Source organism: Schizophyllum commune, assembly GCF_000143185.2.
Source record: "Schizophyllum commune H4-8 unplaced genomic scaffold SCHCOscaffold_15, whole genome shotgun sequence".
Classification (NCBI taxonomy): Eukaryota; Fungi; Basidiomycota; class Agaricomycetes; order Agaricales; family Schizophyllaceae; genus Schizophyllum; species Schizophyllum commune.
Window position 1 is genome coordinate 165,014 of NW_026089552.1, and position 17,600 is coordinate 182,613.

General features: G+C 56.5%; 7 protein-coding genes across 7 annotated transcripts; 5 read left to right on the top strand and 2 right to left on the bottom strand.

The window, feature by feature from the left end:
- Positions 1–666: 666 nt before the first annotated feature.
- On the bottom strand, positions 667–3,683 carry SCHCODRAFT_01176499 (uncharacterized protein; the record flags this gene model as incomplete). Its single annotated transcript, XM_003026723.1, has 11 exons — positions 667–863; positions 903–1,006; positions 1,070–1,158; positions 1,291–1,325; positions 1,379–1,528; positions 1,915–2,167; positions 2,693–3,069; positions 3,126–3,226; positions 3,285–3,313; positions 3,426–3,460; positions 3,512–3,683. 11 exons carry the CDS (start codon positions 3,681–3,683, stop codon positions 667–669), a joined length of 1,542 nt encoding a protein of 513 aa, XP_003026769.1.
- A 576-nt stretch (positions 3,684–4,259) lies between these two features.
- Positions 4,260–5,590, top strand: SCHCODRAFT_02557059 (uncharacterized protein; the record flags this gene model as incomplete). Its single annotated transcript, XM_003026627.2, has 3 exons — positions 4,260–4,457; positions 4,533–4,627; positions 4,688–5,590. 3 exons carry the CDS (start codon positions 4,260–4,262, stop codon positions 5,301–5,303), a joined length of 909 nt encoding a protein of 302 aa, XP_003026673.1. The 3' UTR covers positions 5,304–5,590.
- A 686-nt stretch (positions 5,591–6,276) lies between these two features.
- SCHCODRAFT_01193880 (uncharacterized protein) lies at positions 6,277–7,261 on the top strand (the record flags this gene model as incomplete). The annotated part of the gene is made up of 5 exons (XM_003026628.2): positions 6,277–6,463; positions 6,527–6,561; positions 6,687–6,775; positions 6,840–6,940; positions 7,004–7,261. The coding sequence occupies 5 exons, from the start codon at positions 6,277–6,279 to the stop codon at positions 7,189–7,191; spliced, it is 600 nt and encodes a 199-aa protein (XP_003026674.1). The 3' UTR covers positions 7,192–7,261.
- A 1,386-nt stretch (positions 7,262–8,647) lies between these two features.
- On the top strand, positions 8,648–9,876 carry SCHCODRAFT_02593280 (uncharacterized protein). Its single transcript, XM_003026629.2, has 5 exons — positions 8,648–9,079; positions 9,131–9,165; positions 9,228–9,313; positions 9,370–9,473; positions 9,533–9,876. The coding sequence occupies exons 1-5, from the start codon at positions 8,887–8,889 to the stop codon at positions 9,703–9,705; spliced, it is 591 nt and encodes a 196-aa protein (XP_003026675.1). The 5' UTR covers positions 8,648–8,886; the 3' UTR covers positions 9,706–9,876.
- A 1,806-nt stretch (positions 9,877–11,682) lies between these two features.
- SCHCODRAFT_02593283 (uncharacterized protein) lies at positions 11,683–12,771 on the bottom strand (the record flags this gene model as incomplete). The annotated part of the gene is made up of 1 exon (XM_003026724.2): positions 11,683–12,771. The coding sequence occupies exon 1, from the start codon at positions 12,451–12,453 to the stop codon at positions 11,683–11,685; it is 771 nt and encodes a 256-aa protein (XP_003026770.1). The 5' UTR covers positions 12,454–12,771.
- Positions 12,772–13,982: 1,211 nt separating this feature from the next.
- SCHCODRAFT_02118324 (uncharacterized protein) lies at positions 13,983–14,712 on the top strand (the record flags this gene model as incomplete). Its single annotated transcript, XM_050341848.1, has 2 exons — positions 13,983–14,461; positions 14,613–14,712. Coding segments are annotated over exons 1-2 (266 nt in total), but the record flags the coding sequence as incomplete, so codon positions are not given.
- A 502-nt stretch (positions 14,713–15,214) lies between these two features.
- Positions 15,215–16,655, top strand: SCHCODRAFT_02519741 (uncharacterized protein; the record flags this gene model as incomplete). Its single annotated transcript, XM_003026630.2, has 3 exons — positions 15,215–15,495; positions 15,550–16,093; positions 16,146–16,655. 3 exons carry the CDS (start codon positions 15,215–15,217, stop codon positions 16,653–16,655), a joined length of 1,335 nt encoding a protein of 444 aa, XP_003026676.1.
- Between the last annotated feature and the right edge of the window lie 945 nt (positions 16,656–17,600).

The window sequence follows — 17,600 nt, forward strand, 5'->3', positions numbered from 1 at the left end:
GACCCGAATCGGCGGGGCAGCTGACAGACAGTGCGAGGGTGGCCAGTAAAAATGAGCAGTCAGACGTCGGGACCGTTCCAGTACCTCAGCCCTGTCCAAGAGATCTTGAAAAGCCATCGTTCGCAACTCATTCACATCCTACCAGGCTTCAACCAGGTGCGGGTCAACAATAATGCAACGACGATGAATTTGCTGGCGAGAGGGTGAATCTGCGCGTCAAGAGATACTGCAGGTGTCCTCAGTGACAGCGGCGTGGTAGGCCTTTAGCGCTAGTACGACCGATGCTATTCGAAGTCATCTGGGCCAGTGTCAAGAAGGGGAAGGTCAACATCAGTAGCAAGTCCGGCGACTGCCGGATGGTCACGTGCTATGGACCCACAGGCTCACACATACAATCGTAGCCGAGGTAGGACGTGATGAAACGACGAATCAGGGGATGATATTTCTCTGCGAGCTCGTGTACTCACTTTGGGACAGCACCCATAAGTACAGTCCACCGAGATTTGAATGGAGCATATCTTGCTCTAAGCCTTGTCACAAGAACTTACTACAGCGCGGTCAAGATATTTTTCGGTAGGCCGTCCTCGACACCTATGGGTACTATTTCCTTTTGGCAGCCCGTCAACGATATTCCGCCCCTCGACATGCCCCGCTGCCATCCACCTTTCAATGGTGTACAGGTACGATCTGCAAGATCACCTTGTAGCAATCCTTGGCTATGACGCCGTAAATGGTGTCCGTCGTGATATTGTATTCGACGTGATTATCGTATTCAGACGGGCAGAGCGTCCACAGGTCATCGTGCCCGTGCGCTGCAAGCGATGCGTACTTGTGGTGCTTCGCTGCAAGGGTCTTCTGTGAGCCTAGTGATTCGGATCGAGCCAAAGTAACTGAAGACTCACTAGCGCGCAGGGCAGTATACTGATCCAAGTCGGGGTACCAGCTTTCCCCACTCTGCACCCAGTCCATCGATCTCCCTGACATGACCATCGACGCGTTGGTGTTCCTGCGCGGGTGCATAGCGCGTCAGACCCCGTGACAATGCAGTGGCAACACAGATAGACCACACCATGTTCCGTCTGCGTTGTAGGCGCGCAACACCCCGTTGACTAATCCGAGACTCGGGAACTGGCTCGGCCAGCCGTTCGATGCCCACGTCTGCGCGTTTGGCGTTAATGAGTGAATAGATTAGCGATGTGTGAATTGGGCAGCGATGCGTGAATTGGACAGCGATACGTGAAAAGGCCAGCGATGCGTGAGTTGGGTACCAATGTATGATGAAGTACTAACCCTCGTCGTGTAGAATGTTGCCCCATGAATCCCGCCTGTAAAGAAGCGTCAAGGCAGTCTGAAATGAAGCAGCATCGGAATTTCTTACCCTGGCTACCAACCACAAGAGGCACACCGGTGTCGTTGGCGTTCGGGAGGGTCGTGTTCAGGGCGGCGAGCGTGAAGTTGTAGGGTAGCGTCTTCAATTGAGCGAACGAAGCCGGGATCACGGCCATGAAGACCGCGAGCGCGAGAAAGACTGAGGGAAAGCTCGACTTCATGACGAATTGCACACGAAGGGAGGTGGTAGAGCGAGTAGATGAGAGGGCTGCGCGCGTTCTTATATCGAAAATATTGGAGTTCATCTCCGGGAATTTCGTGACAAGCCGTCTTCGTCGTATATACAGTCGTTCCAATCACTGTCAGCGAGCCGGTGCGAGCCGTTCAAGATGGCCGCGACGACGCTAAGATGGCTATCGAGGAAGGGGCAGACAGGACTACCCTACAAGAGGAGGTCATCTCGAGAACTTGAAACTCCGCGGAAGGACTTGTACCTTCATGCGGGAGGATCCCATCGCCACGCAGAGGATGTAGGGATCGACATTGGAAGCTGTCGGTAAGCTAGGGTTCCCGCAATTGACTGACGGCTGTCCATAACCTTGCGCGCGAAAGGACTCGTCGCCGCCAACTTCGCAGTTCGAGGTTCCCTGAACACAAACGTGATTGGCATGTTATATCGGGATGCGCTACTCCGTTTGACGTTGATGCAGATGAGGTAACAAAACGTGTCGCACAGCAGGGAGCCGGTAATAGGGGCATTTTGCTGAGATTTGACGAGGGCGGGTTCAGTAGTGCAGATGAAGTCGTTCCAGAAGAGGTACAGACTCGGAAGCGCGATCTGAGAAAGAGCGAGTCGTCATCGCAGGAAGGGAGACTTGCTTGGAAGAGGCAAAAAAACAGAGGAGCAGATAAGCAAGGTCATAATGCGCAATCTGATGCAGCGAGAGGCGACTCGAACAGATGGAGGTGCAGACGAAGAGAACGAAGGGACGTCGCACGATGGAAGCCGTGTCATCGGCAGGTGCCGAGAGTAATCACGTGCTGGACCCACAAGTCCCAACGCGCGCCTCCTGACGGAAGCGGGTAGATGCGCCGCTCTCAAAGTATAAGCAGCTACTGACAACCGTACATCGACGTAGGCCTCTCACAGCCATTGCAATTACCCCTGGAAATCATGCTACTGACGATCCTATTGATGATACGGTATTAGAGTACTAGTCCGAATACTGAAGTAAGCAAGAAGTCATGTCCGAGTCTTTGGGCTACATTATACGTGAGGAGTCCGAATCATAGTCATAGCTCATAGCGAACGGAAGCCCAGGTCGTAGAGAGATAGTCATGAGCGGCGGGCGGGCGTTCAGACCGCTGAGGCGGTCGAGTTCGCACTCGCGGCATCTCCATCGACGGCGCCAGTCCCATCTCCAGCCCCATCATCCCCGTCACCCCCGTCGACATCCTCCGCCCCATCAGCATCCCCTTCATCACCGTCCGCCCCATCCGCCCCGTCAACCACCTCCGCATCATCCCCCCACCAACGTAGCGGTACAATCTGCAGCGTCACCTTATAGCAGTCGCTCACGTTGAAGGGGTAGTACTGGTACGTCGCCGATACATTGTACACGACCTCGTTCTTCCCGCGGAACTGCGTGCTAGGGCAGAGGGACCAGAGGGCGTCGGTGCCGTGCCGGGAGGGCGAGTCGGAGGCGCGCACGGCGAGGGAGGCGTAGCGGTGATGGCGGGCTGGGGGTGTTGATCAGCAATGACAAGGCAGCACAGCAAGATGATAGAAGACTCACTGGCGTGAAGGGCCGTAAACTGATCTGATTCCGAGCCGCCCAACGTCGTCGACAGCCAGCCCATTTCGTTCCCCGAACTCAGCGCCGTCGCGTTGGTGTGCCTATACGGACATGAAGCGCCTCAGAAGCGGTGCGAATGACGTCCCAGGAGGTACTCACCAATTGCCATACCTGTCATACGCTCGCAACTGGCCGTTGACTAGTGCAAGCCTTGGATAATCATTGTATGGGTACGAGGCGTAGGTCTGCGTGCGCGACGTCGGTCAGCAAGAGGTAGCGAGAAGAAGAAAGGTTACTGACCGACGTGATGTAGAAGGAGGCGCCGGGTACTGCACCTATCGAATGATTCATATACGGGAAAGTATGAATACTTCCAGCCGCCTTACCTGCCGATCCGAGAACAAGAGGCACGCCGGTTCCGTTAGTATTGGGGAGTGTCGTGTTCACAGCAGCCAGCGTAAAGTTGTAAGGTAGCGACTTCCTCTGCGCCAGAGACGTCGGCGCCAAAATCAGAGACAGCGCGAGCGCGACGAAGAATGAAGGAAGACTCGGCGACATGACGGTTCGGAACTGAGTGCGGGGATGGGTGGCCGTCTCGACTGAAAGCGGTGCGCGGGGCAGAGGCATGTTCTTATACTACAAGGCGGACTTTAGTTTAGCAAGGGATATTGTGTCAAGCCGTCGTAAAGTCCCGTTCATTCTGTCATCGCCCTGGCGTGCGCTTGCCGTCAGGCCGGTAATAATGGGCGCGAGGACGTCGGATCCCTCCACAACGCGCTGCGTTCTGGGCTCACCTGCCTGCATGCTGGCGGCGTGGCCGTGTCTACAGGCGCTCCTCGATGTGCTGCGCGGGCGGCTGATCGTACAACGAGGCGATCTGAACAATAGAGATGCGGCTAAGACGCGGCCGAAGTACAAGGGCAGGAACAAAGTGACTGCCGGAAGGAGATTCGAGAACAATAGCCGGTAATCAAACAGACACGTGCTCCGACGCCCCTCGGCAATCACATGTGCAAACAAGGTGTGACAAGCGTCCTTCTCCATCTCAACCTCAACTTCCATCTTGTTCCCCCGCGAAACGCTTTTACTGGATACCCACTCAAGCTGGAAGACTGAAATATCTCACTACGAACAATGCGAAAATCAACAATACTCGGGACTTTGCTAGCGTTCTTACCTCTGGCTCGCGGCGCGCTCTACCCGACTCGGCCCATCGCGAAAACAACACTCCACGTCGGGAAGGATGAAATGATCAAATGGACCGACGATGGAAAGGCGCCGCATCTGAGCCAAATGGGACCCATGAAACTGGACCTGTTCGCGGCAAACAACGTGCGCACCTCGACTGTACTCGTGAATCCTGCTAATGTTTACCCTGCCTCGCGCCCTCCCCCTCTCTACTTCCAGACCTACCTCTGCACGCTCAGCGATAGCGTCGACCCCACCACCCGCAGCCTCGCCATAGCACTTCCGCCCGGTCTTGACTACACCGCGCCTCGCTAGTAAGGCCTCCCCTCCCGCTCTATCGCAGCTTCCTTACGTCCCCATCCCCTTGCTCCCAGCGCGCTGCACTTCGTCCCGCACCACTCCCGCTACGGCATCATATACACGGCGGACTTTGCCATCGCTGACAAGGGGAACGACGATGCGGACGGCGACCGGGATGCCGGTCCTGATGCTAGCGCGCCTGCCGCCGAGACGGATATGATGCCCTTCGCCGCCACGCTCGCGCACGATGAAAAGGCCCCGTCTGCGCTCAATGAATCAACCACGCTTACTGCCAACGAAACAGCCGCGCCGCACCTCCTCACGCTCGTGCTCCCCTCGACCACGCTCACCACCACGCTCGCGGGCGCCGCCGTGATGCGGACGCCCTCGCACTTTACGGTGACCGCGCCGTCGGTTCAAGAGACCGCCCCGTCTCTGAAGCAGGCCGACGAGCCTGAGAAGGAGCAGGCGCAGGAGGAGGACGAGGGTCACGACGGCAGTGACGGGCATGGCGATGGCGCGCGCAATGTCAGCTCGGTGTACCACCCTCCGATCAAGAACCACGAGTACAACAGTGCGCTGCGCGGCTTTGGCTGGTCCTCGTCTGGTGCTATCGACTGGGAGCGCCTCAAGTTCAAGCTCGTGTTCATTGTTTGGCCTGCGATGGTCGGCATCTCAATGGCGGTCTGAGGTCTCGATCCAATCTGGCGACCCGCTTCTTGCGTTATCTTCCCGTCAACCGATTGTCTACTTGACTTCTCCTGTGACGCCTCTCCGTTCTCTCTCCCTTTAATCTGCGTTTTCCCTTCGCCTTCAGCCTGCGCCTCCTCTTCTTCGTCTTCGCCTCTGTCTCCTGGTCTCACGACTTGCCTCTCTATATCGAGCCCTTGTGATTCTACTGCGACCTGCCGCCTCTTTCTCGCTCTAGTCTGCGTCTCTGTACCTCTACTGGCCCCACCATCGTCGACGCTCTGCACAACGCTATTTCGCACCAGTCTCCTACTGTAACATACACTTCCTAACTAGGTCTTGCTCGTCTATATCGTGTATCGTGATGACACGTCTACTGCGAGACCTACTCGTTTGTACCACTAGGTCTCGTCGTCTGTACAACCAGATTCACTTGTCTGTACCACCAGGCCTAGTCGTCTGTACCACTAGGCCTAATCGCCTGTATCACTGCCGCGGGTGTAGCAAGCCATTCCATATCGGCCTCTGCGTACTTTGTGGCAACGTGGGGAATGATGACTCTCATGCGCGAATCAGTGTCCTCGTGCCCAAGCATGGAACGCTCTTGCGCGCAAATATGGAATGCTTGCGATCAGTGCCGTGGACATCAGCGACCCGCCAAAGCGCGGGAGGTCTACACTGCTCAATAGCCGTCAGTCGGGATCCCTACACGCCCTACGTGAAGGTCGGTTTTCAGGTATGAAGGTACAAGTCCTCCCGTTGAGTTTCAGGACCTGACCTGCAGGTCCGTCGTACCCTGAGTCCCGTCGCCGTCGCATCCATCGTCAGCGGCTCGCGCTAGCTTGACCACAGTGGACCCGGGGGGCGGCTTGTCAGGATATACCTGGGTCAAATCGAACTCAGGAGAAGTATAAGAACGTCTACAACCGCACAATGCTTTTTGACGACAACGCATCCCCGTCTTCAGTCCAATATGAAGGCGAGCTTTCCTGCAATCTTCGTCGCGATTTCCCTAGCCGTGGTCCCTACCTCTGTCGCTCAATCGACGACATCCTTTGCTCCAGTAAAGACGCTGCCTTATGAATTCACGCTGGCCGCCCTGAACACGACCCTTCCAAATGCCAACGACACCGGCGTGCCTCTTGTCCTTGGTGACGAATGTGCGCAATCATACTGAAAGCACGGATTGGGGCTGGTGTGCCTGCACACTAACTACTGCTCAGATTTCCTTCCTGGTTCGGCATTGTACATAACGTCGGTGCGTCTTCCGCATCCTTTCAGACGAGAAACAGACTAGGTTATGAGTGGCTGATGTTTAGGAGTCGCTTATGTCTACGAGTCGCTGGTGTTCATGAGTCGCTGATCGCCGATCGTCTCTAACAGACCTACGCGTCCTGGCCTTACAAGGAGAACAACAACAGTCTCGGGCTTGTCAGCGGCGCGATGCGCGGCTATGACCCGGAAGGTGCGTGGTGCGTCCTTCACGGCGTCGGTCCTCCGATCCATTGCCAATGAATCCTATGCTGATATGCATAGGACAGTCAACGCATCGCTAGTTGTTTCGGGGTACGCAATGACATGGCTCGGTTCCTATATGGGCTCCCCCGAGACAGATCAGTTCACTGCTATTCATGCCGGTGAGTCTTCAGAGATAGTGGCTTGGAGGTCGCCTTGAGATACGAGCTAAGTCCTTCGCACAGCGCGAGGACACAAATACGCATCGCTCGCCGCGCATGGGCAAGATGCCCTTTGGTCACTGTGCCCGACTGGGAACAAGGACGGGAAGAATGAGGTGTTTTACAACATCTCGTCGGCAACCTCACACTCTTCCGTCGTGGTCAAGGACTGCTACAAGGTCACCTTGCAGATCATACCCGTGCGCCATTGAGAATTCGGGGCGGTCGGGGCGTGGCGCATAATGTAGCTCAGCAACTCGGACACGACTTACTTCTTGCTTATTTCAGTAGTATGGGGGACTCGGAGTGCCTACGCTGTACTCTAATATTTCAGCTTCAGCTTTGAGGGCAACTGTCAAACTTCGTCACCGCCTCACTAGTACCGGTAGATACCAATATGTGGCGCTAAGAGTTATGGGTACAGCACGTGACTGCACTCGGCCTTTGCCGGGACGGACAATCGCTTTGTGGCGTTCGCCTTGACTCGCGCACCCACATGCGCGTCCCCTTTCTCCTGATCTCCGCCTCCGTCGCTGCGCTTCGTCAATCACATTTCGACTCTTTAGATTACGACCGGCGCCTTCTCGGATTGCGTTTCTGTACCCCTACTGGCTCATTTCCGTGTACACTATTGGAGTCCCTCGTCGAAGCTTAGCAGAGCACGTTCTCGTACCGGTATACTGCTGCATCTGACACACTCTCATCTCACCTGCTTTCGCTATGTTCTCTCTTTGAAAATGCATCATCCGTATTCCGACCTCAAAGGCCATTCGCTCGTCGCCACTTGAAGATATCTCGCGCGCGCAACAATATAGACAACAATCTTCAGTGAATCGCGAGAGGCCTTAGCCAGACAACAAGGCTTTCCACCACCGATATCTCCCAATGCTGACTCCTACATTCTTAGCGCGGCGATGGTTGCCTTGCACATGATTCTGCATGAAGGTAAGTACAAGTCCTCCCGTGGAGCTTCAAGCTTCTCGGTATGAGCTGTCGAGTCTTCAGTAACAGGGTCCACGCGCACGCTCGCGCTACCAGTCTCGTCATCGCTGCATCTATTTTTTCCGGCCCGCACCAGCTTGATGACAGTGGCACCAATGCAAATTCTGATGAGACGGCCTGTGACGATAATCCTGAACGCGTTATATGCTTCATCGCGGTATAAAAGTCCTGTCAAGTCACTCTGTTCTTGCGTACAGCCGCCTCCAGCCTCTCACCACTTAATCTACGCTTTCCAGCGACTTGCGAACCCTCAGAATAGCCACGCAACTCCGCCTCCAGCTTTACATGAGGTCGAACCTCCTCTCATCGCTCCTCGCCCTGACCGGCAAATCGAAGGAATCAACGCCAAATATTCACATAGAGATTCCCATGATTATGTGTTAAGACAACTGCTCAAACAGGACTCGCCTCGCTTTCGAGTGTACTGTGTTTCAATCGCTACTTCCTGTCCCAAAGCCCGCGTGTATACCTGTAGGTCCATCTCACGTGATCCTCCGGAAGCTGCCGTGCTACTGAAGTCACGCAGTATGTCACGCAGTGCTCAATCTCATCCTGACCCAGTCACTCTTGAGACTGGTACGCAATAGTGAGCTCAGTGGCGAGTCAGTCTCGGGGGAATACCCGACAGCTGTCATCTAAGCCCCGTACACCATTCCTCAGCGCGCAGATTCACCCTCTCGTTAGCAAGTACATCGCCGTCGCGCCCGATATAATACCGACCCGCGCCTGATGGAAAGGCAAGATGGACGGGATTTTACAACGACCGCTTGTCAAAGTATTCCTGGACGGACTAGATGATGTTCACTCCAGTATAAGAGCGTGCGCAACCGCTCAGCTTTTTTGCCGACCGACAACCGCCCACCAGCCACTCACCGCCTGAACCATCTTACCTTCGAAAGTTCGCCATGCAGTCCAACATTCTTACGCTTTTTGTCGGGCTCGCCCTTTCTGCTCTCCTGCTGCCAGCCTCTGCTGCTTCATTGGCGACTTCGTCCGCTCCACTGAAGACGCTGCCGTACAATTTCACGCTCGCTGCGCTGAACACGACTCTCCCGAATGTCAACGATACTGGCGTGCCCCTCGTCGTCGGCTATGACTGTATGGCATCGTACAACGAGCCTACCTTTGCACGTACTGACCTCTAGCTAGATTACGTCCATGGCTCCAGTGGATTCTCCACGTCGGTGAGTCGCCCATTATTCTGCGTCATCACCTACTAGGCTAATCACTACCCAACGTGCACTAGACGTGGGCATCCGCGCATGACAACGTCTTTCCCAGCCTCGGGCTAGTCCATGGCGCTCTGCGCGCTTATGGCAGGGACGGGTCATGGTGCGTGCTCTTTGTTGTCGTCGATGTAGCGTATCTCACGACATTTACGGGAATAGGGACGCTAACGCGTCGACAATCATCTCAGGGGAATCTATGGGCTGGATCTCAGGGAGTATATATGGACCTCTCGAGCATGATCAGTACACTGCGGTCCATACGAGTGCGTGTCCCCTCTGAAACTATCGTCTATCCTTGCATGACAGCTAAATCTACCCACAGTGCACCACAGCAAGTACGCGACGCTTGTCACGCAAGGCCAGGACGCTCTTTGGTCGCTGTGTCCGACCGGTGACTACTGGAAGAAGAACGTGGTTTATTACAATATTTCCTCGCCGGATAAGGATTCCAAGGATTGCTACGAGGTAGCTCTGCAGATTGTACCCGTTCACTGAGTATTGTGGCCTTTGTGGCGTTGATAGTGCTGTGCACGACATCGATATGACGCGGGGAGGATGAACAAGCGACCGAAGGCTGCCCACTGGCAGGCGGCAGTTTATAACTCATCGTGCCGCATCAGCTCGGTATGCGCAGTACTAGCGTACAACAGGAAAATAACTGCTTGCCCCTTCCCTATGACTGTCTCCTTGCTTCCCAAGCGATGTGGACGCAGACTCACGAAGGACTCCAGGCTCCCTGGACGATAAACGTGCTGGCTGGTCATCAGTGCCTGAAAACGTGCGTACTCAAATAGGAAATTTGTGCTCTCGGCTTCTACGTCAATGTTACGCTCTGTCTTCTGTTCCTCACGCTGCTCCGGCACGCGCAGGATTCGAGCGCTATGCACACCCTCCCATTTACTCGAGCGCTCGTACTCTGAGCTCTACGAATTTTGGGAGACCAGGTTTCAACGTAAACGGAAACAATGGGACTTGAAAGTGTGCCTGCGGCCTCCGATGGCCTTCATTGTCGAGCCGTCGAGGAAGCGCTACACGACGACGCGGATCTTTCTCGCCGCCTTCCGCATAGCCATTTATATCGGGAGCCGCAAAGACACGGGGAAAGATTGCACGCGCCGCCGCAAGCTCAGGACGGATGCACTCTTATGAATTGTTGCTTTAGGACTTCTGCGCTCTCCACTGCCTTTTGAGCGCCTAGATACTCGCTCCAAGCATCTCTAGAGTATTCATGAACTCCTCGGACCTGCCACGAGGGTCCGAGACATGCTGCCTAACCCTGCGCTGATCCCTTCTTGATCACATCGACGGCGGACGCAATGTGGACTTGCCCTCGGAGCACAGCCTCGGGATCCGCACATATATACTACACCTGCACGGATGGCAGCCGCTCGTGCGTCTTTCCCTTCTCAGTCCATCCTTTGCGCTCCTCGGCCAGGCTCGTGCGGAGTGCCGGTTGAGGCTTTTGGTCCTCCCGTTCGACTGCGTCCTCCAAGCTCTCATACAACTGTGTCTTCTCGTTCGACTGCGTCCAGCGTTTAGCGATACCGAACTACTTTTTGAACGCACGATGCGATCCGTTGTCTTTGTACTCGCGATCCTGGCGATCTCTGTTGCGGCCCGCCCTCTGCATGCTCGCAACGGCTCGGATGGAGAAGCGGGACGGTGGCAGGATGATAACGACGATGTTATGGCTATTGAATGGCCTACAACGGGTGAGTTTTTCCTGATGTTCATCTTGGACGTGTCCTTACCGAGTTACTGTAGGGCACCCGTATCTTGATTGAGCATGCGTCCGTGCACTCATCGCTCGGTCATAGCCGTCAGCAGAGATTACCTGCGTCAAGCATATCCGGCCTGAGGATGCCCATTGAGCTACCGAGCGCTGGAGGTGCTGCTTGGACGAAGGCGAGCCCATTCAAGGCACGTTGTGTCATTGCGTGCGAGCGCCGCGATGCTTGGCGAACGCGATGCCTGTTTGGGAGACTCCAGGCAAAGGAGCCTGCTATGGGGTCGCGCAATTCTTCCTACAGTCGAGTTTACTTTGCTGTCTTGACCATTGCTTTGCTATCTTGGACAATCTATTATTATTGGGCTCCGGGTGTACATGGCTACTGTACTGTATAGTATCGGTGAAGTCGGCGTTGCTGCTGTGTAAATTATATACTGTCGTTCACTCAAGCATATACTAGTTTGGGATAGAGTCGGTTACGAATCAAGCATATAATGTCATTCTGCATGTGGAGGAGTTGGGAATCTCGGTCAAAAATCAGGCGTGAGTCGTGGCTGTTTCCACTGTCAGATGAGGCTGGGTCACAGTCAGAAGTGGTTTCTTGCACTATTCGTGTTCGGCGTCGCCGCTCAGGTCATGTTTGCACTCAGGCAGCGCGTCGGACAGGTCGGATGGGGCGGGATTGGCGGGTAGATGGGACGAGAAGCAACTCCGAGATGCCCTTCAGTCGCACACAGACGAGTTCAGAACTCGTCCATGTACGGCCTGCAGCGCTCCCAAAGCCTCGCCCACCGCCCGCCGTTCCACCCGCGTACGCGCGCCCACCCATCGTGCGGCGCCATCCGCTCCATCCACACCAGCACCGCGCACAGCGCAAAGTCGGCGTACGACACATCGTGCCCCTGCGCCACGACCGCGTCGCCGTCGCCGTCGCCCGTGTTCTTGTCGAGCACGCCGGCGAGGAAGTCGAACTCAGCGCGCACGGCGGCCCACGCGGCCTCGCGCTCCGCTGGGCTGCCCGCGCCGCGGCCGGCGCCCTGGTAGTGCACCTGCGTGCGCGGCGGGAGGCGCTCGTGGCTGAGGGGGACCATGACCGGGAGCAGCGAGCGCGCGAGGGTCTCCTGGACGTGGTGCACGAAGAGCGTCTGCAGCGCGCGCGAGCCCTCGGGGAAGACCGCGCGCGCGGGGTAGCGCGTCTCGAGATACTCCGCGATGGTCGTCGCATTGGAGAGAATTACGGGGCTCGCGCCCGCTTGAGTAGGTGTTGGGTCGACGATGACGGGCAGTGTGTACACGGAACGGCCATCGGGGCGGCGGGCGCTGGGCGGCGCGCCGAGGGCGCGCAGCGTAGACTCGACGTCGGGAAACTCGACCCATATGGTGCGGTAGCGCAGCCGCTTGTAGTTCAGGATGAATCGGATGCGCCAGATGTTAGGCGCCCAAGGTTGAGGCGTGCTGCCCGGCACGTCATACAGCATGATCACGGGCGGGGAGTGTGCGCGCGGGCGCGACATGGTCGGTTAGGCGAGGGTCAGGAAGGCCTCCGCAAAGGTCGGATAGTCGGGGTGGGCGAGGAAGTAGCAGGTTGAGGGCGAAAGAGGTGCGCCTGGCTCTGGGTGGCTTATATATCCGCTGGATCTCGACAGCCTGGAGTCAACGTGGAGTGCGTGAAGGTGCTTGTTATTTAGTCTGCAAGGTCGGGGGCTCTGGAATGACCGATCCTCCGTCAGCATCCGTCGACGCACGCAGCGCGTGAGTCACCAGCAGCGCACAGAGCGCATACATCGTTCCGCGGCGCGGTACTGGGCCCGCGGGCCCCACGATGAGAGGCGGTCCCCGCGATTAGATGCAGTGCCAACGCCTGCGCCCGACCGCTGGACAAACGGAGCTGTATGAGAGAAAGAAGGTGTAGAACTTTGCGACAATATACCCTGAGATGCGTGAGTCAGACGGATTAACACCCTTTTTGAAAGGCGGACGCACAGCATTGGGTGACTCTGACAAAACGGTGGCAAGGCGGAGGCCGACAGCCAGAGTAGCGTCAGCAACTAAGTGTGTTTGGTCTGGAAGAGAGGAAGAAAATAGTAATAGTTGCAGAGCATTTTAAAACGATACGTGGCCCGGAGAAAATAAACGCCGTCCCGCATTGGAATTGGGTCCTTGCGCAAGAGACAAGGCCAAGATCTGCGTGGCTCCCAGCCGTATAGCGCGCAGAGAACGGTCGCTGATAGGAAGCGACCTAGTGAGACGTGTGAACAGGCGAAAGACGGGGTGATTACGAATATCACGGGGTTGAAAGCTGGTAGTAACAGGTCCATTGGGTCGCTATCTAAAGCCCAAGACCCGGCCGTTGCTGAATGACTGGAGATGTACGCTGAACAGTTCGTCGGAAAATGCGTAAGATTTCGCACGGAATGAGGCGAGTCAGGACCATACCATTCACTAGGGTTTTGTGGCGAGACCTGCGTTCGACGAGCCTCTGCAACGGTAGCGTTCCAGAATTTGCCGCCACGGCTCCGAGCGTACAGCTCATGATTCTCGGTGATACTTTTGATAGGCTTGCAAGCAGGGAAGCCGTGGGGTCAGGGTGATAATCCATCGGCAGTATGCAAGATGTTCACCTCGAGCTCCATCCGTAGGTCTTCGACGTATATCCGTGGGACGACGGTGCATGGAGGCGAACCTGGGGCTAGTGCGTGTTAGTGCGTCAACATCCACTCATAAGGCTTTGCTTACAGGGTCTTCCGTGTTCAGCGCTTTTTGTTGGGCGCTTAAGCGCCCAACGAGCGCTTAACAGATACGGATGAGCGGCTTGGCCGATGAAGTTGTTTTCAGACACAAAATTCATCCGAAAAGTTACCGTGTGTGTATGTTAAGTGGGTTGACTTGGTAACAGAGCAAGAGAAGGGCAGCTTGCGCGCTACGATATTTCGCAGTATTTTACTGCCTTCCGAGCCGTTCCCCACCCATGAGAACTATCTCTTCTTCCGAGCGCGGTATTTCAGGGAGAGATTCCGCTGTAGATAAGGCGTTCATCATTCTACGGAGTCGAGGGAGGACCAGAAGAGCGGAAGAATCGAACTCGAGCGGGAGAGGTGAGTGGCATCGCCGAGCAAGGCCGACAATTGCCTGCCGCTCGGAATCCCGGCAATTCCCAGTGCTTTTGACGGCACCTGACTGTGTGACCAATCGTAACGCTCGCACCCCGGGTCACGTTCGTAACTGCGACGTGCGCTCAGGCTGCGTTTCCATGTCGTTCTTCCGGCCATACCGGGGTCTCAGAGCGCGATCTTGACTCCAAGGCTTGCGATCGAGAGGAGGCCGAACATGCGGGGGGTAGCAGCGGGGAGCGTGAGATGTGGCAACGATGGATAGTTCGAGAGTCCATTAAGTGGAGGTCGCGGAGTCGACAAGAAATTGCTCGAGAAACAGGCGCGAGCGAGGCCAGGGCAACTAGGACCTGCAGAAACGCTGAGGGATGCCAGAACACTCCGCTTAGCCGCTTCGAAAGTCATGGGGCAGGTGAGTTTCCCCAATGGCCGAATGCGGAAGCCGTGAAAATCGCACGGGAGACGGTCGAGATGGGGGCCTTGGTCTTCGGGGCTGATAGAGATGGCGTGCCTACTACAATTCGTGATTCGCGTGGTTCTCGGATGCTCACAGAACATGAGAGAGGTGCCGCGACTGGAGACTGAATACAAGAAGGACAAGCAAGGAATCTCGACGAACTTCAACGACGTTGCGGAGCAGCTTGTGACCGGCAGGCACGGTGAAAATGATTGTAGGGAGGTCCATAAGCGGAGGATTGCGCGGGTACCCGGTGGTCCACCATATGCGGAGGCCCTCCCTCCAGAACCAATGGTGAACTCGTGCAGTGCCTCCCGGGGCCCATAGCCAATGGAAACAAGACCTTCGAAAATTTCGCCGAAGGGCCTATGAGGAGAGCTAGACACCAGAATATTGGGGAAAGCGTTCAGTAGTTGTTTTTCGCAGTAGAGTAGGTAGCAGAGAGAGCAAGTTGACCCCTCCATCGGGGAAGCGTCTCGGGCTTCCTGTGACATCCATGAGCATTTCAAACCCAACTCTCCTTCCGACGTCTAATTCTTCCTCCGAGATCTGACATCATGATCTGGAATAAGGAATTTCTGCAATCATCTAACGATCCGTAACGCCACAAAACCTTTCTCGAAACTTCCAAGTAGCCACTGGCCGCTGGCGCATAATATCCACGGCGACCGTCTATGGTCCCAGCAGCGCGTCTTTCTCCCGACTCTCATGCACCAGGAGCATGCCCAACAACTGACTGACAGCCGCTCATTAGCCAGACTCGCGCTTCTGCCCGTCGAGATCCTCGACCATGTCGCCCAGCACCTTGCCTTGCGCGACAAGTTGGCGCTCGCGTCCTCCTCCCCCCACTTTAACGACCTCTGCACCCGCCTAATATACCGCTCCATTGAGCTCTCGAGCTGGCCGCAGGTGTTGCGATGCTGCCGGACGCTGTTGAATAGTCCGCGCACCGCCCAGGCCGTCCGATCACTCAGCATCTCACTGGAAAGGTGGGCATCAATCGCAGAGGGCTTGACACAATTTCTAAACACTTTGAAATCTAGCCCCCCACCGCCACTGCTGCAGGCAGCGTACAGGACGCTCTCGACGGCGCTGCGGAGGCTGGAGCGGCTCAAGACATTGTATGTCGCCGCCCCGCGCGATGCGTACTTCTCCATCGTGCTCGCCCCCTGCCGCTTCGAGCACCTCGTCAACCTCACACTGTCCCTCCCCATCCCCCGCGCCTTCACCGCGTTCCTGGCACGTCACGATGGCCTACACGCACTCCAGATCCATCCGACCGTACATGCCACGGACCTCGCCTCCGTCCCGACCATCGCGCTCCCCGCGCTGCGCACGCTCGTAGCGCCGCAGCTGTGGCTACCGAAACTCGTAGGCGCCGCCACGCACCTCGAGTACGTCGCGATACTGTGGGACCCGCGCGTGCCGGGCGACCCGCACGCGCTGCTCGCCACCGTGGGCGCCCCGACGACGCTCGTGAGCGTGAGCCACGGATGGCGCGTGGACGTCGTTGATGCCGCTGCCGACGCGCTCCCAGGGCTTGTCGCCCTCATCCTTCGCTCCTCGGATCCCAACGAGGACACGAAGGTGTGTAGTTACGTGCGGCATCGTCGGCGTTACGCTCATCCTCCACCCCTAGGCGCTCCTCGACGGACTCGAGCGCGGTCTGCCGTGCTGGAAGCAGCTGGTACGGCTGGACGTTAGCTTCGACTCCGAGCCTTCGCGGGAGCAGCCGAAGCCACCCACAGAGGCTGCGCTCGAGGCGGGCTTCACCGTCGTCACGCGCCTCGGCTCGCTCTGCCCCTCCCTCAAGCATTGTTCCCTCCCTGGTGCGTGTCTCGCACCCGCCTCCGCGGCGTCCGATGCCCATCCCGCCCGCGCAGGCAAGGCGACGTGGGCGCGGCCCGTGCCGCTCGAGAACGCGTGGTTCCCGCAGGTCGCGCCCGCGCAAAAGTACAAGTTCATCGCGATGGGCATCTTCACGGGCCGCTACCCGCCCGCTATCCTCGCGAGCGCGGGGATCATGACCGAGGCGCAGACGGAGGCGCTGCGCGACGACGTGCAGTCGCTGCGCGAGACGGGCCTTACGGCGCGGCAGATTGCGGAGATGGTGACTAGCTTAATGCTCAGCAAGAGGGAGCGCTGGTGAGGCGGCGCGGGGCGCGGGTTGTGCGTGTCATGGGTGGACAATGGTGCCGTCCGTGCTTTCCGTTGCCTCACTGCGTCCTGCTGCTGCTGCGTGTGCTTATTGTGCAGGTACAGGACGTTTTTCACGAATGGGAGCTCGGCCACATAGTGCTGCATATCGTCGCTCGATACCGGGATTGATGTCGGCTGTCAATGGTCTTTTTTGCTGTTCATGGTCATGTTTGCATCGTTTCTCGCCCGCGCTTCCCCCACCAAACACGACACGCACTATATATCACCTGCTCATGACTTGCTTCGCCATACATGATGCACATCGTAACGCACACACGATGCACACCGTACCACGCACACGATACACACGGACACGCCACGGAAATATTCTACACGGGCCTTCTTTCTTGTGTATAGAACCCGCATAGAAAGTTACGGTCGAATGTAGCCTCATCTTCTCGATATATCATGACTATACTCACGGCCGAGCCTTGTCCATACACAGAGCCTCGGCTGTTGGCGTGGCAGTCTGGTGGGAGGAACTGACTACTATCTCTTTGTGCTATATATTCGCTTACTCACCTCCTACCCTACTGCAAGTATAATCGCTTACAGCCTATAGCTATATCAACCTTCCGTGCGTCTATTGTTGAAAAAATCACTGACCATTTTCTGATCATTCACCCAGCTCCCCTTCTTGACCTCTCTCAGGCATGGTGATTGACAGTATTCCGTGGAATCATGCCAGGTCGAGGGTAGCCCCCTATCACTTTCTATTGACAGATTGCTTTTGTCACTGTCAGACCCTGACTGACGCTGACAATGTCACAGAAGCCATGGCTATTGATCCACATTTGGAAAGAATGGGTTCCATTCCCGAAAAGGGAATTGTTGGTCGCCCGCGTTCATGCATTGATCACCTCTGGCTAGCTGTTCGACTGCATGCATTCGCGGT

Coding starts and splice junctions, on each gene's coding strand:
- SCHCODRAFT_02593280 (XM_003026629.2), top strand. CDS start 8,887: ATGCAGTCCAACATTCTTACGCTTTTTGTCGGGCTCGCCCTTTCTGCT. Junction 9,080..9,130: donor CCTCGTCGTCGGCTATGACT/GTATGGCATCGT, acceptor ACCTCTAGCTAG/ATTACGTCCATGGCTCCAGT. Junction 9,474..9,532: donor GTACACTGCGGTCCATACGA/GTGCGTGTCCCC, acceptor ATCTACCCACAG/TGCACCACAGCAAGTACGCG.